This window comes from Protomyctophum bolini, assembly GCF_963924005.1.
Source record: "Protomyctophum bolini genome assembly, chromosome: 22".
Lineage (NCBI taxonomy): Eukaryota > Metazoa > Chordata > Actinopteri > Myctophiformes > Myctophidae > Protomyctophum > Protomyctophum bolini.
The window spans coordinates 2952418-2973543 of record NC_137883.1 but is presented as its reverse complement, the minus strand read 5'-3'; the positions used below and the strand labels follow the sequence as shown (position 1 = coordinate 2973543).

The following is a 21126-nucleotide window of genomic DNA, read 5'->3' as shown; positions in this document are numbered from 1 at the left end:
GCGCCGCATGCGCAGCATGGAGTGCGCAGCATAAACGGCCATGTCATGGAATACATGGTGAAGCAGCATGGTCGTCTATAGATGCGCCGCATGCGCAGCATGGAAGCGCATCATAAACGGCCAAGGCTTAAAATACATGGTGGAGCCTGCATGGTCTCCCATGGACGCGTCGCATGCGAAGCACGGGACGCGAGGGATGGCCAGGCATGGAATACATGGTGAAGCAGCATGGTCGTCTATAGATGCGCCGCATGCGCAGCATGGAAGCGCATCATAAACGGCCAAGGCTTAGGATACATTGTGAAGCCTGCGTGGTCGCCTAGAACGCGTCGCATGCGAGGCATGGGACGCGTGGGGTAGACGGCCAGGGCGTGGAATACATAGTGGAGCAGCATGGTCATTTATGGATGCGCCGCATGCGCGGCATGGAATGCGCATCATAAACGGCCATGGCTTAGAATACATTGTGAAGCCTGCGTGGTCGCCTAGAACGCGTCGCATGCGAGGCATGGGACGCGTGGGGTAGACGGCCAGGGCATGAATACATGGTGTGACCAGAGGTTCGAGGGGGCGGACCCAGATACTTTGGCTTAGGGGTCGAGGCGTGAGCCTGAGTGGTATAGTAGAACCCCAAAAGTATCTTAACAGAATTTACCAGACCCTGGAACGGTGGGTGTCGTGGAGATCAGGCGCGTTGGAGCAGACGTGCTGTGATGAGCCTGGGAAGGCCGTCGGGCCGAGGGTCTGGGTTGTGTGGTCGGGAACTCCTTTGTTGGAGCTGCGGACGCAGCTCCAGTTCTGGAGGAGTAGCCGAAGGAGTGTTCCGGGGAGTGTCCTGATCGGCGGGGACCATGCGGAGTAGGAATGGAACCAGGAGCGGGTGGCGACTGAACCGCTGTTGTTACGAACCCGATGCCGTGCGTGCTGGGCGTGTCGGGTGAGTGGGTGGTTAGAAGGGTTGAGGAAGGTGTTGGAGATGGGAAGCCCAAAAGAACGAGACGGTAGAACTGGGCTTAGCGCGTGGCATTGGTGGGGGGGCCTGAATAGCCGGTGCAGAGGATGTAGCTGTTGAGGGTTAAGGTGTGGGGGGTTGGTGTTGGGGAGATGGGCGTGATGCTTGCTTGTCGGTGCAGTTGGGGCGGGAGTGGGAGCCGCCGCAGAAAGTACAGATGTGGAGCATGTGGCATGCTGACAGCTCGCAGCCTCCGTCGTTGTAATTATTGCAAAGCGTTTTGCTGCCGACAAAGACAAGCGGGCGGCCACGCCTGTCTTTCCCTTTGGAGGCGGCGGGGAAAACCTTGCTGGAGGTGGTGACGCTCAGGAGGGGGGGGGGAGTGTAGCTGGATTGATGCGCGGTGTGGGGGCGGGGTACTGGAGCTCGGAAGGTGCATTGGGTGGTGGGATGGGTGGGGCAGCTGCAAAGACTGCACGCTTCTGAAGTTTTTCCGGCGAATATCCTGCAGTAGAGCTCAAGCTCGAGGGAGCCCCAGTAGGTTGTGGTATTAAACTGTTGTAATCTGGAGGCGGCCCTGGCGGAGAATTGGCGGTGATATTCATAGAAAAGGCTCCCCCCGAAACGTGTGCAGAGGTCCATGCAGAGGTACAGGTGGTCGTCTAGTTCTTGGCGGCGGGAAGGGAAGGAGGTGCATATGATGTCCCGGAAAATGGAGAAGGCGAGGACGAACTCAGTGGGTGTGAGGACGGAGGAAGTGGATGGGGTGAGGTCACGGAGTGTGATGGAGACTCCTCCGAGGTCTACTGACCGGTGTTGGGCTGTGCTAGCGGAGGGGCGTATGAGTGATGAGAGGTCAATGTCCATACCTTGAAGAATCTGCGACCGGAGGTGTGATGGGACCATGGGGGCGTTGAGGGCGATGGCTGATGGCGGGATGGGTGCTGGCGTGGCTGTGAAGAGGGAGAAGGAAGGGGGGGGGCGGTTGGGGAACACTGGGTGGGGGGGAAGAGAAGACAAGTTGTTGTGTGGGGCGCTGGTTGCTGCTGGGGGAAAACCTAGGGGAGGTGGAGCTTGGAAATAGTACGGGGAGGGGGAGGAGGTGGGGTGGGGTGCTGTGGCCTGCTGGAAGTGGGGGGGAGGAACAGGTTGGGCATGGGGGAAAGACCCAGGTGGATGATGTAATGGAGAGATGTGTGGAGGCTGGAAAACACTAGCAGTGTGGGGGGTAGGGAGAGCTGAGGTGGCTGGAGCTCTTTCAGAGGGGGGGTGGGGGGGGGGAAGGGTGGACGTCTGGGGGAAAAGGCTGCCTCTGAATGTCACTGTGGCAGCCTTCCTCTTACCGCGGCGTGGCAGAGCGGCCAGCCGCGTTACAACGCCACCTCTCGGCCGAACGGGCGCCTGCTGGGCTTCTCCTGGGCCGGGAGGACGACGCATGACGTCACGACGGTGCGACGGACCCGTGCTGGCTGGCGAGGCTGGTGTTGTTGTTGTTGTTGTGGTGCTGTTGGATTGTTGTGCGATGCGGGTGGTCGTGAGCAGAGTGAACAAGCTGAGTTTCCTGGCGGACCTGCTGAAAGGGATGCCTTTGGCGATGAGCGCTCGTTGTAGTCCGACGACGGTCCAGTCCGACGCGATGGTTGGTGCGGAGTTGTTGGAGCTGCGCGGGGAGGCGGCAGGATGGTTCTGCTGTCCGGCTGGGGAGGGACGTGGACCCTCGCGAAACTCCCGGGGAGTCCGGTTAGAGTCGAACGCGGCGGGACGAGGAGGTGCTTCGGCTGCTGACCTGGAGCCCTGCTGGTCCGGTTGAGTGTCGGGCACGGCGTCTGGATCGGCGTCCTGGTGAGTAGCGGGTCTAGCTCGGTGGTGGGAACCGGGTCTGTGCTCGGCGGCGGCGTTGGGCAGAGAGGCCATTCTGGGCTGGTGAACTAGGCGTGAATGTTGAAAAAGTTCAGGTTTGGGCAGGGCTGCCAAGCTGAGCTGATAATGCTGGTGATGCTGAATGCTGAGAAAGATGCTGGTTATGCTGTGCTATGCTAAACTTGAGAAAATGCGCGATTTTGTTCAAGTGTAACGTTAGGGTGTGCGTGTTTACAAGAAACTGGCACAAGGCATTTTTGACACTTGGGTTTAAGTACCCACGGTTATGGGCGAGGTAGGAGTGGCCAGGTTAGTTGGAGGTGGGTGAGTGGTTTGCATGGTTGGCAAGGGTGGAGTTTGGTTGGCAAGGGTGGAGATGGCAGGCAGGTGGGTTGTCTTCTGCTTGGCCAAACCTCCCGAACCTTAGTTGTTCCAACTCCATTATACTGTGGTTACTTGGTTCCAAAAAGTGACAGCCAAGTTTTTTTCAACCATTTTTATGTATATGCAAGTCTGTGCCTGGTTTGCTGGGACCAGATACCACATTACGTCATCGTTGAGAGCTGGGACCAGAGTACATGGTGTGTATATGTATGACTAGCTCTCAGTGATGACGTAAGAGAAATGGTCATCTGTGTAATCTGGTCCCACCAGATACCACATTACGTCATCGTTGAGAGCTGGGACCAGAGTACATGGTGTGTATATGTATGACTAGCTCTCAGTGATGACGTAAGAGATATGGCCATCTGTGTAGTCTGGTCCCAGCAGACCAGGCACAGATTTACAAATTACAAATCACATTACAACTACATACAGAGTATGTAGTTGTAATTTGATTAGCAGTATACTGTGGTTACTTGGTTCCAAAAAGTGACAGCCAAGTTTTTTTCAACCGTTTTTATGTATGCAAGTCTGTGCCTGGTTTGCTGGGACCAGATACCACATTACGTCATCGTTGAGAGCTGGGACCAGAGTACATGGTGTGTATATGTATGTGATGACGTAATGTGGTTGAAAAAAAACTGGCTGTCACTTTGAAGAGACCAAGCGAAATTATTACTTGCGCGCTCTGCTTGCGCAAGTAATAAGCAGAGACACTGAACAAGTCTCCATGTATACAGGGACAGAGAATCTCATTCATGTCCCCGCACACGCATGTGACACAGATGACCTTCTGTGGATTTCTTTCTTTCTTACAATTAATTTATTGCATTTTTCAAGCAGTCAGGAGCATGGTACGATTGGTACGTCATTAATGGAAACAAAGATATGGCACCTTCGTCCAAAGCGCTTTACAATGTTATATGACACATATCTGTCCGCACAGTAAGGCACAAAGGGCTTGTATCTATAGTCTCTTTATGGTTTTGGTTGGTGTAACATGGATTAAAGAGTTGTCTCCCATTCTCGTCAAGAACCATGTGTACATTATATAATTCAAATAAGACATTTGAAGAACCATGTCACACACAAGAACACATGGACACACACAAGGTGCCCTTTTCTTTTCACTGAGCACCTGCCCCTCTAAATGTCTGTGCACGCCACTGGTGCCTGCACCTCGTACATTAGAATTTAAATGAGAAATTTGGGCAGGAGACGCAAATGTGGTTTTCTGCTGAGGAAACAGATTTGTCTTCCTGGCATCAACAGAACAGCCTCATAATGTGTGCACAGAAAATAATGAGATGGAGAGATGGAAAAACTAAAGCTCTCCGCTCACCAAAAACATAGATCTATAGTGGGAATGGGACACTACTCTCTCTCTCTCAGTGGCCACACCGTGACACAGAGTGCCGCGCTACGAGCTTGTAGGTCTGCTATTTTTGAAAAATCGTGAGAATGTGGTGCGAATCTTTGAATATATATTATTTTAGAGCTCAAATCTTTGCTTCTGGGGGGGGGGGGTTGCTTCTGTTTGTGGTCTAAGACATGGAATATTGAGAACCGCCGATATAGAATAATAGGTATTTCAGAAAACTGTCAGGATTTAGAAGACTTTTTTTCTAAATGTCGACGTCAGGCCTAAATGGGTTAACCCATTTTGGTGGCGGGAAACCCTTTTGGTGTTAGCATTACGTTATGCTTTAAGCTATTGAAAAATAGCAGATCTACAAGCTCATAGCGCGCCACCGAGTGGCGTGCTACGAGCTTGTAGGTCTGCTATTTTTGAAAAATGGAAGAACGACTGAGACAGAAACACAGCTTTTTTTCAGAAAACTGTCAGGATGTATACGAAGACATTTTTAGAATCTGATCACAGGTCAGAATGGGTTAATCTATTGCTGAGGGGACAGACATACATAGACAGACAGACAGACACATAGACACACCCCACCTGGATACTATAGCCCTGCCATTCAAATCCTCACCAGAAGATGGGGCTTTCCCCGGGTTCTTTGACGGTGTAGTACTCCTTGTCCTGTGGCAGAGCCTTGGTCAGACCAAAGTCTCCTATCTTCACCCTCAGCTCCGTCTCGACCAGGATGTTCCTCGTGGCCAAGTCTCTGTGGATGTATCGCTTAGTGGCGAGGTAGTCCATACCCTGGAGGAGAGACGCAAGTGAGTAACAACGCGTAAATGTTCAATGTCAAGGGAACACAGTTCACACTTAGCCCGTACGCTAGCATACATTGACAAATCATGATGATAATAATTCACGGCAGCATTTTATCCCAGTTGAGACTTCCGGTATACTGAACATAATCTAGGAAGTCCGAAGGGGGTCCTGGACAATTCTTGTTTACCGAACGGATCTAAAGACGGCGCAGTGGGGGGCCTCCACATTGTCGGCTCTGTGCCGTCAATTTGTTTTTTTTTATATTTTTTTTATCCCACGATTTTGTAACCCATTTTTCACCCCTGTGTCAATCATCTAATGTGATCCTGGGCTCTATACACACCCTCCGCCAACCTGGGGAGAGCAACGGACTTAACTCATGCTTCCTTCATGCTTGAGTGTCCAAGATGCTCCTTTACACCTGACAGGGGGGAGTTTCCCTGGTTGGACGTAGCGCGTGGAAGGAACACGTTATTCCAACCAGTTCCTTTCCCCTCCATCAGGCGCCACAGCTGGCCAGGGGGAGGCAGTTTAGAGACCAGGATTACTGCATGTTTTTGTGAGGGTACCTACCCTAGGGGACACGGGGAGAACATGCAAACTCCACACAGAAAGGCCCTTTTCGCCAACCCCACCTTCGGGTATGGGCACACGCCGCCAGCACCCACAGCGCCCCGAGCGGGAATCGAACCCAGGACCTTCTAGCTGTGAGGCGACAGCACTACCAACTGTGCCACCGTGCCCCGCTAAACCTTGTTTTGACCAAAAATTCCATCTGGGACAAGGAACAGGAGATACAGGCGATTGAAAGAAACGGATAGAATGGAGGATTATGGTGCCGATGGGCGACCCAGTGTTATGACAACAACAGCTAGCTATAACCCGATGCTAACGTAAGTAGCATTATGGCTTGATCGATCGAAAGTGCTATACAAGCGTAGTTGCCATTGATCCACGCCTACGGCAATGGCGTTAAGCGTTGGATTAAATAATAGGCTTTAATTGACGTACGTCTACTGCAATGGCGGTATAAGTGTTAATTCATGTGCCACCTGGTGCTTTTACATGTACGGTAAAACGGGAGGCATAGAAGGGAAGAAGAAGTTGTGTTATTATAGTGCGCAGTCTACTCTGAAAATGTAGTGTCACATTTACAGACTTTTTGTCACTGTCAAAGTTATTATCCATGTCATGACATGAACTAAGCGTTACTGTATACCTTGCATATCTGTGATGCATAGTGCAGCAGTCTCTTGGCGTCAAAGCGGTCCTTATTCTTGATGAGATAGTCCCTCAGACTGCCGTAGGGAAGATACTCCATGATCAACCTCAGGTTCCTTCGCCCTGCATGGAACCCAAGACAGAGAACAGTTTAAACAAGCCTTAAAGATGGAGTGCCGTAATTTGTGTTTCCCTTTTCTATTTAGGGGTTTCTTCCTGGGGGCTGAAACCTTGACAGTCAAACGTGCCAATGGAAAAAAAAAAAAACAGTAATATAGTGACATCACACTATCAGCCCCTCCCCTAACCCCTCCCCCTTTATCATACAACGGCTTCAGTTCAGGTGGATCACCACCCATCGCCGCCCACCAGGCACACCAGGCATGCTTAATGAACTGGCGGGCGTGTCCACATAAAAATGACATTTTAACAAATACTGTACACTTTTTTGGAGAAAAAAAAAATCTTCCTCCTTAAAGGAAGATTTACCTATAAGACCTGATGATCATGTTTTAGGGTGGGGGAAAAAATCATGGCACTCCATCTTGAACCCATTCTGGACGGGAACCCCTTTTGGTGTTTTAACTAAGCATTATGTTATACTTTTGCTATTGAAAAATAGCAGATCTACAAGCTCATAGCGCGCCACCGAGTGGCACGCTACGAGCTTGTAGGTCTGCTATTTTTGAAAAATCGTGAAAATAGGAATTTGCATACTTTAGCAGGGAAGCTGTATTTTCTGGTTATAGCATTGGTTAACCCAATGGTTATAACATTAGACACAGTGACATGTTTAAGGAATTACAACGACTTTATGACACTAAAACGACTTTCTGATGGAATAAAAACATTCTTTGACATTCCAACTGTGTTAATGTGGCTAAAAACGAAAACCACAAAAAAAAAAAAGGTATTTTGGTCTATTGTGATGTTTCATTAGAACCCGCACTTGTGGTTGAAAATACTGGCACTGGTCACATTTCAGAAAATTGGAGGATTTAGACGCCTTTTTTATTTTATTTTTTTTATGTCGACGTCAGGCCTAAATGGGTTAAATGCAATGCTATATGCTACACGCTATACGCCGTCTCACCGGCACTGTAGCAGACCCCCTTGTACTTGACGATGTTCTCGTGCTGCAGGGACTTGAGGATCTCGATCTCCCTCTCAAAGTCCCTGAGGTGCTCCGCCGAGCTGTGCTGCAGCTTCTTCACCGCCACCACCTCCCCCGTGCTGTCCTGGAGAGGGTCATAGCGGCACATCTCCACGCTGCCAAAGTTCCCCTGAGAGAGAGAGAGAGAGAGAGAGAGAGAGAGAGAGAGAGAGTAATAAGTAGGGATGTCCCGATACACATTTTTTTCACTTCCGATCCAATCCCGATTTCTGTGTTAGCCGATACCGAATACCGATACCAGTGTCGTGATCTCATGTTGTGTTTATAGCTATCTAGCTACAGTATATATCTTGTGTTGTGTGTTGTGTTTATAGCTATCTATAGCTACAGTATATATATATATATATCTCGTGTGGTGTTTATAGCTATCTAGCTACAGTATATATATATATCTCGTGTTGTGTTTATAGCTATCTAGCTACAGTATATATATATATATCTCGTGTTGTGTTTATAGCTATCTAGCTACAGTATATATATATATATATATATATATATATATATATATATATATATATATATATATCTCGTGTTGTGTTTATAGCTATCTAGCTACAGTATATATATATCTCGTGTTGTGTTTATAGCTATCTAGCTACAGTATATATATATATATATCTCGTGTTGTGTTTATAGCTATCTAGCTACAGTATATATATATATATATATCTCGTGTTGTGTTTATAGCTATCTAGCTACAGTATATATATATATATATCTCGTGTTGTGTTTATAGCTATCTAGCTACAGTATATATATATATATCTCGTGTTGTGTTTATAGCTATCTAGCTACAGTATATATATATATATCTCGTGTTGTGTTTATAGCTATCTAGCTACAGTATATATATATATATATATCTCGTGTTGTGTTTATAGCAGACTATTCACTCAAATGTGCACTTGCAGTTTGGGGCAACTCCAAAGCAAACTCCACATGTCCCAGCATTTTATTTACCTGCCATAGTGTCGACCCCTTCCTTACCCCTGTGTCGGATCGCTGGTGAGACTGGCATATATTCACCGATACCGATATGACCCGATATGACCAAATAAGGGCCGATAGTATCGGGACATCTCTAGTAATGAGTGAAGAGTCTAAGACATTCATCTTCTAATGTGAAATCAATATTCCACTGTAAATAAGTCATCCGTGAACAGCACAATCATTCTTCTGTCGCGATGTAATAACCAGTAAGGCGCCCCGAGGGCGAGGCCACATGCACATGCACATCCGGCCTGGGTGACTGACGGCAGACTGCTGGGCGAGCGCTGGCGCTCTGGGATGGGCGGGTCGGATCAACATAATGGAATGAATTCTGTACTGGCCCATATATGGAGCGTGTCTTGAGTGTATACGGGGTTTGATGAGGTCAGATCAACATAATGGAATGTCAGAACAGGTCAGCTCCATATGTGGAGATCTAAGGGTGGCAGTGGGGGCGGTGTCTTGAATGTACAGGGTTTTTGATGAGGGCTGGCCGGGCCTTCATTTCCGGGCCTGTTGAGAACTCTATTAATAACTTTTGGGGGCGGGCCCGTCTAGAGTTTGAATGGAAAAGGTTGTCAGTCCAAAAGGAAGAAATCGAAGAGGAAGGACGAGTGGTGGGGGCGGATCCACATTATGGAATGTCAGAACAGGTCAGCTCCATATATGGAGATCTAAGGGTTTGAGGTCAGATGTAGAGTTGCCGGGCCCGGCTCCTAGGGTTTTATGAGGTCCGTGTCGTGATCTTCATATTATGGAGACGGCCATATATGGTGGCGTGACGTGTCACGAGGCGAGATGTTTTACGAGGGGTGACCATATATGGGGCGTGACACGAGGCGTGACACGACTGACGGGAAATGCAGGTTTTCATATAGTAAACAATAATAAAAATCATCATAATATGTGGCAACGAACTGGCCACATTCATATAAGAATTATCCGTGCGCGCGTGCGTGCGTGCGTGCGTGTGTGCGTGTGTGCGTGCGTGCGTGTGTGCGTGCGTGCGTGGCCTTACTTTGCCCAGTTGCTTCAGAAAGATGAGGTGTCTCTCCAGAAACTGAGCAGGCTCCTGGCTCTGGGAGGCCCATGGGAAGCCGTACCCTCTGCTTCTGTTGGGCACCATGTCACTCTCCACCAGCAGCTCATAATCTGGCACGCCACGACACACAGAAGAAAGTAATTCACACACCATGACCATGTTTTCTGTCATGGGACATAGTCTAAATGAAGTGCAAGCTTCATGCTCTTTCTTATAGACGGTCTCAGTTTGCAGACCATCTGCTTAAACATTATGTCATAGATAGCATATACATAGGGGCTTATTTCCAACTAAAGCTGCAGGTTAAGGTGTCACTCATGTGGGTGCGTCCTTTGAGAGGCGTTGCCCTAAATAACTGCCTGCCCCTCAGCTTTGTGAACCTTTTGTGTACCATATATTCTGACTCAATGTAAGGATGGTGTTCACTTGGGCTGGCCCAATCTGCTTGTCCTCTGCTGTATTTTGTTCTCTGCAAATAAAAGCCAACTCCGAAAGATCTCTCTGCAATGCCTGCCCGCGCCTCTTCATCCGTCTGTCTACACCAGAACTTCTCCGTTTGTATTTTTGTAAGCATTTTTGAGTCTGGAGAGAATGCCCTCTACTTAGATAAAATACAACTCTCTCTCTCTCTCTCTCTCTCTCTCTCTCTCTCTCTCTCTCTCTCTCTCTCTCTCTCTCTCTCTGCTCCTTTTGAAAGAAAATGTGAAAATGCACGCAAATTGTTCATTGTCATGACTCATGAGACCATCTCACAGGCGGAATACATGTCATTCTGGGGGTCCTTGACATGAAAAGGTTTGAGAACCACCGATATTACAATTAGCGTAACATAATGTTTTTTTCAAAAGGACATTTTGTACATAGAATCGCCCCGCAGGTCCGAATGGGCTAAATTGTCTAAAGATCACATTAATATCGAGGTGTGTGCGTGCGTGCGTGCGTAGCGTAGCATAGCATAGCGTAGCGTAGCGTACCGGGCGTGAAGAGGCTGTTGAGGTCTCTGATGACGGCCCTGAAGGAGGGCCTGTGTGACGGCTCGTAGTCCATGCAGCTGTTGATCAGGTTGGCCAGCTCCGTCCACTTGGGAGCAGGCAGTTGATGTCTGTCCACGTAGAACAGCTTCTTCTACACACACACACACACACAGTCACGCACGCACGCACGCACGCACACACAGCTCATTTTATATCACGACGATAACGATATGCTCGCGATATAGCATGCTTTTTTTTCGGTGCCGATTTTCTATCTAAGAGATAGATTTTTCTTCTTCTTTTTTTTTTTTTTTTTTTTTTTAGGCCGAGCACTTGCACTTCATTTTGTGTACTTGTGCCAATGCAGAGAAAAAGAACACTTATGCCAATAGTACAAATTACAGACGATAGTCTAATATAATTATATGGATATAATATTGATAATTACAAAAATAATACAACACTGTAGCCTATATATTCCTACTATATAATTATGTATTATATTTATTTATTATTATTGTTATTGTGTAAATATTTATTTAAAACCTTCATCGGGACAAACACGTTTTTCCATCAGCCATAAAGCATATCGGCACTGATGGGCAGAAACCTTGTATGTCCAAAACTGTTACTTTTCGGGAAATGGGGGGGGGGGGGAATCACCATCCTTCCCATTGATCCAGTGACCTTTCAATTGTATCACAAGCTCTTGTTAACAAAGTTAACTTGTTAAACGTTTGTAAAAAAACAGACTTAACCACTTTCGTAGCCAAAAATAGCAGATCTACACGTCGCTCGCAACGTGTTGCACCGTGAAACGTTGTGAGCGTGCAGATTTTGAGCTTGCAGACTTAGCTACTTTCATAGTAGCCAAGTTAAAATATTGAGATACAAGGTTTCTGTCAACAACAACAACAACAACATATGAAGGTTTTTGAAGCCCTGTCATGCCCCCCCCCCCCCCCCCTCCAGACCTCCCTCATTCACCTTGGAGGAGTCTAAGGTGCTGAGGGGTTTGTCTCCCCCACTGCAGATCTCCCAGAGCGTGGTCCCAAAGCTCCACTTGTCAGTGGCCAGACTCATGCTGTGGGGGTCCTCGAGGCACTCGGGGGGCACCCATGGTATACGTTCCACCAGCACTGAAACCAAGGGGAGAGCGAGGAAGAGAACACAACCAGCGATAAAACCCTGAGTTTCTATTCAATGTTCATTTGTAACAACATACATTGTTGTATCTTGATTGTTTTGCTTTGGCAGCCTGGTCCTGGGCCTCATGGGCACACCTGAACTGCCATGCGCGTCCAAAATAAGCTATATACCCGGGGTCTCTTCCGGGTTTTTAGACAGCAGGTGGATGGAAATGAAGCTCCACCCACGCGGCAGAATGCAGCTTTTCTGCAGGGAATCTGGCCGGAAGTTTCAAAACCCGGAAGAGACCCCCGGGGCAGACAGCTTCTTTTGGACGCGCATGGACTCTGCTTACACCCGGAGAGTTTTTTTATTTTTTTATTTTGACAGCTCATTTTGATGTACGGTAGTTTTAGTCATGGCATTTTGTATAAAATGTCATTTAGTTTTAGTCATATATTGGTCTGAAATGTTTTAGTTGTCTAGTTTTGAATCTAGTTTATTTTGATGACAAAGGTGTGTTTTGGCGAGCCTTGATGGCGTCGTAATGCCGGATTTGACACTTGGTCGCGTGGTGAGAATATCTACAAGCTCACAACGGCGACGCGTTGTAGATCTGCTCTTTTCAGATCGCAACAGCACCCGAGCACAACCAAACACACATGTGTCATCATTTATCTGTTGACGAAATATTTAGTCTAAGAAATCATTCACACCAAGAAGACACCTGTCTTGTCCGTGTTCAATAGCCGCCCTGATGCATTTCCAATGGAAGTCACATGGTTGGACCAAACATTTTTGTTTGATGGGGGGGAGGGGGGCAGAACGCAGCCATCAAACAAAAACGTTTGGTCAAACCATGTGGCTTCCATTGGAAATGCATTGGGGGGCGGCCATTAAACACACGGACAAGACGGGTGTCTTTTAGGTGTGAATGAGGCCTTAGTTTTAGTCATCATAGCTTAGTTTTTATTTAGTTTTCGTCCGTGGAAAAAAAGGCAGTCGACAAGGCGGTCGGTTGGTGAAAACAAGGGGGAAAATGAAACACACTCAGGTGAAAAAACACTCAGATGGAACTCATTTCTCAACAGTGTTGATTTCGTCGACTAAAACGAAGACGAAATGTTTTCGTCGACTATACCTTTTTCACTGAGGAAAACTAAATGGAAACAAAAAAGAACTAAGCAATATTGACTAAAACTAACACTAATATAGACCTATACTGACAATTTCGTCAACAAATAAAAACTAGACTAAAATGTTAGGAAGGGACTAGTGGGCAAGAGATCCAGTATAAGTCATTTTATGTTGGTTGCATGCTGAATATAGCAGATCTACAAGCTCACAACGTGTCGCAACTGCGACGTGTTTTGTAAAAACAGTTATTACGACGGCATCAAGGCCCGCCAAAATACATTTTAGTCGACTCAATCAACTAGATTTAGTCGACTAAAATCTTATGAACACTAAAACATTCCAGGTGACTAAAATGTGACTAAAACTATGACTAAAACTAAAATCTAAACTTGCTGCCAAAAACAACACTGCACGCCACCAGCCTGGACATAAGGAATACTACACAAGACTCACATTTTCTTCTTACATCCTTCATTTAAGCACTCGGTGAGTAATTGCTGATAATGAACCTTTTCTTTCACATGCTGCACTGCAGCAACATGTGACGCTGCGAATGAATGAATGAGTTTGTATAGATTAACCCATTTAGACCGTATACGAAGTGTGGGAACGTCATAACCAATCCATTTTCATTTATCTATTTTAACATTTGTTAAGTTGGTCACGTGGCCAAAAGACGTGGCGCTCCAGCCTATGAAAACATGTTCCGAAAAGATGTGGCAAGCCAATCAGAGTCACCAGCTCTCAGCCCAACACTGCCGTGTCTTCTAATAGGCCCACCAGGCCCGCCCCCACACTACCTTTCAGTCTCACAATCGGCAGCCATCTTGCTTTTTATTTATATGGGCGAGTGGAAATGCGAAGCGGGCGCGAAATTCTAGTATCAAACGAGAGAAAAACTTCCTCTCCTTCTGCACCGTAATACTCCTTGCTCTTTCGCGCATGCGCGTTGTCGTTCACGTCCCTGTTTACCGTTCACAGAGAAAGGCTCGGCGCGCGTAATCTAAGGAGCTCTCCGTGGTTTTGACCAGATGGATAATACTAAGCTCTTCATTCCTGACTTCAACAACATGCTCCTCTCGTTCAAAATGATGAAGCGAGCGATCATCAGCGACTGTTATACCTACAGAGTAAAACCCATGGCTGATGAAGCCTATTCTCGCCGCTGCCGCTATAGTATAGAGTAGGACACTAGAGTAGGGGGCACGGTGGCACAGTTGGTAGTGCTGTCGCCTCACAGCTAGAAGGTCCTGGGTTTGATTCCCGCTGGGGACGCTGTGGGCACTGGCGGCGTGCTCCCTCCTCCGCGTCATCAGTGCCCATACCCGAGGCGGGGGTTGGCGAAAGGGCCTTTCTGTGTGGAGTTTGCATGTTCTCCCCGTGTCCCCTAGGGTAGATACCCTCACAAAAACATGCCGTAATCCTGGTCTCTAAAACTACCTCCCCCTGGCCAGCCGGGGCGCCTGATGGAGGGGAAAGGAACTGGTCGGAATAACGTGTCCCTTCCACGCGCTACGTCCGGCCGGGGAAATTCCCCTCTGTCAGGTGAAAAGAAGCAGCTTGGACTCCTCATGCATAGAAGGAGGCATGAGGTCAGTCCGCTGCCCCCCCAGGTTGGCAGAGGAAGTGTAGCGCCCAGGATTACATTAGATAATTGGCACTGGGTGAAAAGAAAACTGGGTTACAAAATCGTGGGATAAAAATTTTAAAGAAAAAAAAAAAAAGAAAAAAAAAGAGTAGGACACTTTGATGACTCACCGTCTTTGGGCAGCACAGTGACGCTGATACCAGGATCGCTGAGTTTGATGAAGGGCGGGCTGCCTGTCTTCCGGTCCTCCTCTCGGATCAACAGCACATTCTTGGCACAAACGTTTCCGTGGATGAGACCCTTGTCCTCCTGCGTGCAGTTATATGATTGTATACACGTTATGTATCATGGAAACCGCCGCAATTTTGGGAGACCTGACTTTCGAAAGGTTTTAAATGTCTTCTGAATCCAGACAGTTTTCTGAAATACCTGTAATTTCTATATTCAGTGGTGCTCAATATTTTCATTTTTTTTCATTTTCATGGCTTAATTAAAGCTTCCGAGATTTCTGTGTAACGTCCCCTGTTTGATACCCTGATTAAATGTTACTTTACGTCCCCTGTTTGATACCCTGATTAAATGTTATTTTACGTCCACTGTTTGATACCCTCTCATTGGATTAAATGTTATTTTACGTCCCCTGTTTGATACCCTATCATTGGATTAAATGTTATTTTAGGTCCCCTGTTTGATACCCTCTCATTGGATTAAATGTTATTTTAACGTCCCCTGTTTGATACCCTATCATTGGATTAAATGTTATGTAACGTCCCTTGTTTGATACCCTCTCATTGGATTAAATGTTATGTTACGTCCCCTGTTTGATACCCTCTCATTGGATTAAATGTTATTTTACGTCCCCTGTTTGATACCCTCTCATTGGATTAAATGTTATGTTACGTCCCCAGCTGATACCCTCTCATTGGATTAAATGTTATTTAACGTCCCCTGTTTGATACCCTCTCATTGGATTAAATGTTATTTTAACGTCCCCTGTTTGATACCCTCTCATTGGATTAAATGTTATGTTACGTCCCCTGTTTGATACCCTCTCATTGGATTAAATGTTATGTTACGTCCCCTGTTTGATTCCCTCTCATTGGAGAGGCGGATTTCCATGAAATGGAACGAGGACCGCCGCGGCGGGGAGTGCATGTGTTTGGTCCGACGGAGCATTGGTCCGATGCATTGGTCTGATCGACAACCTATAACTCAAACCCTAACCCTAACCTCCCCCGGGGGCGCAGCACACCTAAACCTAACCCCAACCCTCTCCCGACCCCCAGCGCAGACCCTCACCCTATAACCCTGACCTCCCCCGGGGCAGCAGCACACCTAAACCTAACCTCGGACCAATGCGCGTCGGATCATTGCTCCGTCGGATCATAATAGTATAGCCTCCCGCGGCCGGGTGCTTCTTCAAAGGTTAGTGGAAAAACAATGGCAGTCAAATGGGGATTCGGATTAATTCATCCCGCAGTCTTAAGAGTTAAGGGCGGGCTCCCTGTCATATAATATGAGGGTCCGTGGTCTGATGTGAATCAATTTGGAGGTCCTTGACATTTTTGGGCTGTATTTTGCGTGTCTTAAGTACCAGGTCTTACTCCCTAACTTGAATAAACTAAAGACCTGGAGGCGTGATCAATGCCATTTGGCTATTCTGAGTGGCCAAAGAGCATTGATCACGCCTCCAGGTCTTTAGTTTACTCAAGTTATGGAATAAGACCTGGTACTTAAGACACGCAAAATACAGCCCATTACATTGTATAGGAGCCAGTGGCGTGCACAGACATTTAGAGGGGCAGGTGCTCAAGTGAAAAAAGAGCACCTTGTGCAGCGAGTGGAACAGACCAGTTGCCTTATCTGATTTAGAGATTTTGGGGCCTAAATAATATATTAGAAGATTTGTATCAAGAATTGATCAATGTCACCATGGTCCACTTACTGTACAGTGTACAAAAAAATAATAATGCTAGAGCACCCCCTAGTGTCTATCTGTGCACGCCACTGGTAGGAGCTGATGCCCAGTGTGTGTGTGTGTGTGTGTGTGTGTGTGTGTGTGTGTGTGTGTGTGTGTGTGTGTGTGTGTGGTTATTTCACGTCAGGAGTCTTACCAGGTAGTGCATTGCCCAGGCAAGCTGCTTGGCCACCTCGAGTTTCCAAGTGATGTTGACACAACTCTTGTTTTTTTTCAGGTAGGTGTCCAGGGAGCCAAATTTGCCATACTCCTGTACCATCATGTCTGACAAGGACACACGGGGAGACAGTTCATATTATAATGACTCTACAGTACAGAGTACTGCATCCATAATACAACATAACATGCAAAGTATATGCTGCACAGCACAAAGTACACAATATTATAGATTGCAGAAGTAGATCAATAAAAACATATTCATATGTATTAACCCATTCTGGGCGGGAACTCCTTTTGGTGTTTTAAGCATTATGTTATGCTTTAGCTGTTGGAAAACAGCAGACCTACAAGCTCGTAGACGTAGCGCTACGAGCTTGTAAAGGTCTGCTATTTTTGAAAAATTGGGAAAATGTGGGGCAAATCTTTGAATATATATTATTTCAGAGCGAACGTTTCATATTTTCAACTACAAAATGAGTTTATATGTTCAACGAGCACTGATACAAGAAGAAAGTATGAATTAGGTTTATGCCATTAAGGACTGGAAGGTGCCTGTGTCGCCTTAGCGTTTAACCACTTTAACCACTAATATTTGCTTCTGGGGGGTCCTTGAAACAACATATTTTGGTTCTGGGGGGTCGGCGGGCCATTACATAAAATGTTTGGGGTCCTTGACATGAAATATTGAGCACCACTGATACAGAAACACTACATTGGAAATAAGAAAATTAGCATACAAACCCAACCCCCATTGAGGGTTTATATTAGGGGAAATAGCCAATAATGCACTTTTGCACAAAATAACACCTGGACCTCTTTGGTGGGGACGTAACAACTACACATAAAGGTAAGAATGCCTTCTAGCATGGGATTCTCCTTCTCCTTTAAGGCGAAAGTGAAAAGTACACCTTTACAAAAGGTCCCCGTAAAACGATGCACTTTTGGCTTGGTTATATTTCGCTTGCATGCTGTGTGTCTGGGAAGCCCAGCAGGTACAGTGGAACGTTATCAACCCACAATCACCAATATGCTCTGATCAGGACCATGCAATGGAGCAATATGGACAATATTTGGACATATGGACACAGGTGAAATTACTACTACGTTGTTCCGATACCGATACTGGTATCGGTTACTCGGGCAGATACCACCACCCTTAAGTACTCCTACTCGGTACTCGTTTTTTTCATATGTCATATGAAAGCAGGGAATCATATCAAATTGACATATTATTGGTTGTCCAGTTTGACCCACCAGTTTTGGAGATATAGAGAGTAATGTCTTGCAGAGAAACAGCGAGTTGAGAAAACAGGCCTGAAAGTTTCACTTCTGTGGACTCTTAACATTACACCTATAGCTACATGTTTAAGCATTTATTTCATATTTACATGTCGATTTCAGCTCTGGCACTTATTTCAGACATGCTCTAGTATATGTGAAGAGTCTGTCTGTGCTATTAACTCATTTTGAAAAAATTCTCCTCCGGTGAAAAGCTATAGAGTTTGCGCGATGGCAGGCTCTCAGTCCAACGGGAGCAAGTCTGACCCAACACTGCGGCAAATCGCCCCAAAAACAGCCAATCTACGAGCATAAATGACAAGTGTAGACCGGAGATCCATCTGCATCTATGAGAAAAAGGGGGTGAAATAAGTGGTTACGCAACAAAAATAAAGTACTCGTATCGGTACTCGGTATCAGCGAGTACTAAAAATGAAGTACTTGTACTTGGTCTGAAAAAAATATGTCATCGGGACAACTCTATTACTGCCAACGAAGCGAAAGCAACGTGAAACTGCGCTTATATACGACAATGTTAAGACTGAGGTTAGGGTTATGGGGTTATAGTAACAGAGTCAGTAGTCGCCAAACACGACGTCGGACAATGGCCGACAGCAATGGCATGTATAGGAAAAGACTGGCTCCGTTGCATATAGGTCTTGATAAGGGCTCATGACGGAGATTAAATCATTTTGATAACATCTGAAACCGCTAAGTGCTCCCCCCCCCCCCCCCCCCCCCCCAGAGGCTAAAATATCAGTCAAATAAACCGCAATTACAGTAGTTGTGTTTTCCATCATGCACAGTACGTGAAACAACCCCCCCCCTCCTTCTGAACTTGAACACAGTATTTTGCGTTGAACAAAATTTGTTTCGAAATCCATGTCGCCACACCACATGTCCACTATAGCTAAAGAGCGCTGCATGGGTTGCGCCCCCGGAAACAGCTGATGTACAAGCTCTCAACGCTGCGACGCATTGTGAGCTTGTAGATCTGCTAATATCGTATTATCGCATTCTTTTGGTCCAAAAAGTGCCCTCTTACGGGATTTCAGCCCGTGCCTCGCTCTAACACCCTCTGCACGTCCCAGAGAGCATGCGCTATATATAGGGCTGAACGTCCATTTATCATATATCGTTATCATCTGGATATTATGAACATGCAAGATATTAACTTGACAAAAAGGAAACGGTAATTATGCTGCTCCCCCACTCGCCCTGCATGAACATGCTATACAGCCAGCCAATCACAAACGTCCCTTCACGCTCCGAGTGTCTAATAGCTGCTGTCAGGTTACAGCTCATCAACTGGGCGTGTGATGTGACGCTGAGACACGACTGTGACAGATTGAGATTCACAGGCTCACCTCTCTCTCTCTCTCTTAAAAAAATAAAAAATAAAATTGATTCTATACAAATCTATAGTTATTGCCAGTGGCGTGCACAGACATTTAGAGGGGCAGGTGCTCAAGTGGAAAAAAAAAGGACACATTGTGCAGCGCGTGGGACCGGCCGGTTGCCTTTAATAGTGTGAAATGTATAGATTTTGGGGCCTAAATAATGGACCTATGCTGTACAGTGTACACTGTACAAAAAAACAAAACAAAAGGGCACATTGCTGTCCAGAGGGAAAAGGGCTCTAGCACCCCTAGTGTCTTATCTGTGCACGCCACTGGTTATCGCATTATCGTGCCTCTAATGTCGGAAATACAGTACATTATAATGATATCACTTCATGGCATATTCTCTGTTTTTGTGTCTTATTTTCTGTAAGCCACGTTGTATTGCATTATCATACTATAATTCAGCGAATGTCTGAATGTCTGTCTGTCTGAATGTCACTGACAGCGCGTTATCTCATCATTGACTGCACAAATCACTCGCACTTTTCACACAGGCATGGACCATATGAATATGGAGGTCTTAACAGAGCCCTTTTTTCGATTTGACACATTAAAGATTAATAATGAATTTATTAGTGAATAAAAACAGCCGTTTACCCCCGTTTATCCGTCTGTGGTCTATCTCCGACCGAGCCACACTATTAGCACACATCTCTCCATGCCAAAAAAAACCTGCACGCTCCCAGAAACCGGCTAGGCTACTTTTTACAGACGCAACTGTCATATTTACTGTACAAATATTGTTTTTACATCACCACACGATGGGCAATGCGCCCGGGCGCAGTACCCCCCACGGCCACAAGAGGGGGGCAAATATCTCACAACGGGTAAGGGCTAGTACAACTAAATTGCAAATTGTAATTAAAGCTGCAAGTAACGACTTATTCGTTGCAGTGCGTCAGGCCCCTTTTCCACCGGTTGGTTCCCAATGGGAACCGGTTCAGTTCTTTTTGGTTCTTAGTCCATGAGCCAGAGCTCCAAAATTGGAACGTTGATTATGAATTGAGTGGAGCAAAACCATATACCTATATATTAGATTGTTATCACCATGACACTTCCCCAATTGAGTACTTACAATTGAGACGATGATTCATTGTATTACAACTTTTACATGTTTAAATATGCAAATGAGGCATTATGTAGGAAAATATGAAAAAGCTACTACTGTGGAAGGGTTATCAATGTATTCATTTACTTGTATTGCTCCTATAAAAACTATTTAATATAGGTCTAGTTTTTCCCACCATTTTTGGAGCTCTGGCTCATGGACTATAAGAACCAAAAATAAATGAACCGGTTCCCATTGGGAACCAACCGGTGGAAAAGGGGGTCAGTGTACTAGGTATGTACTATAGTGTATTTGTATGCTATGTCCTGTACGAATAAAGTAAAGTGTGTTGTACACTTACTCTCCTCCCCGCAGACACAAACGCCACAGTTGAGGAGCAGATGCCGGTGGGAGAGCTGGCTCATCATGCTGGCTGCTTCAAAGAATGACTGTTTGAGGAGAAAGAAGCAAATTAAACCCATTTAGGGCCTGGCGTCAAAAAAAATAAATAAAAAAAAGTTTAGCTCTGAAAGAAGATTTATTCAAAGATCTGTGCCGCATTTTTACCACCAAGTGGCGCGCTACGAGCTTGTAGATCTTTTTTTTTTCTTTTTTTATATATATATTTTTT

At 46.2% G+C, this 21126-nt stretch overlaps 1 protein-coding gene across 1 annotated transcript in view; it reads right to left on the bottom strand.

Moving 5' to 3' along the window:
* Nucleotides 1-21126, bottom strand: part of LOC308310051 (tyrosine-protein kinase JAK2-like) — a 73138-nt gene that overhangs the window by 8332 nt on the left and 43680 nt on the right. The window contains exons 13-21 of the mRNA XM_080756099.1: nucleotides 20857-20944; nucleotides 16744-16871; nucleotides 14800-14938; nucleotides 11764-11915; nucleotides 10777-10927; nucleotides 9779-9912; nucleotides 7690-7879; nucleotides 6595-6719; nucleotides 5188-5360 (exon numbers count right to left, since the gene is read on the bottom strand). Of these exons, the coding sequence (XP_080612225.1) occupies nucleotides 5188-5360; nucleotides 6595-6719; nucleotides 7690-7879; nucleotides 9779-9912; nucleotides 10777-10927; nucleotides 11764-11915; nucleotides 14800-14938; nucleotides 16744-16871; nucleotides 20857-20944 (1280 nt within the window). The remainder of the gene's footprint in view (nucleotides 1-5187; nucleotides 5361-6594; nucleotides 6720-7689; nucleotides 7880-9778; nucleotides 9913-10776; nucleotides 10928-11763; nucleotides 11916-14799; nucleotides 14939-16743; nucleotides 16872-20856; nucleotides 20945-21126) is intronic.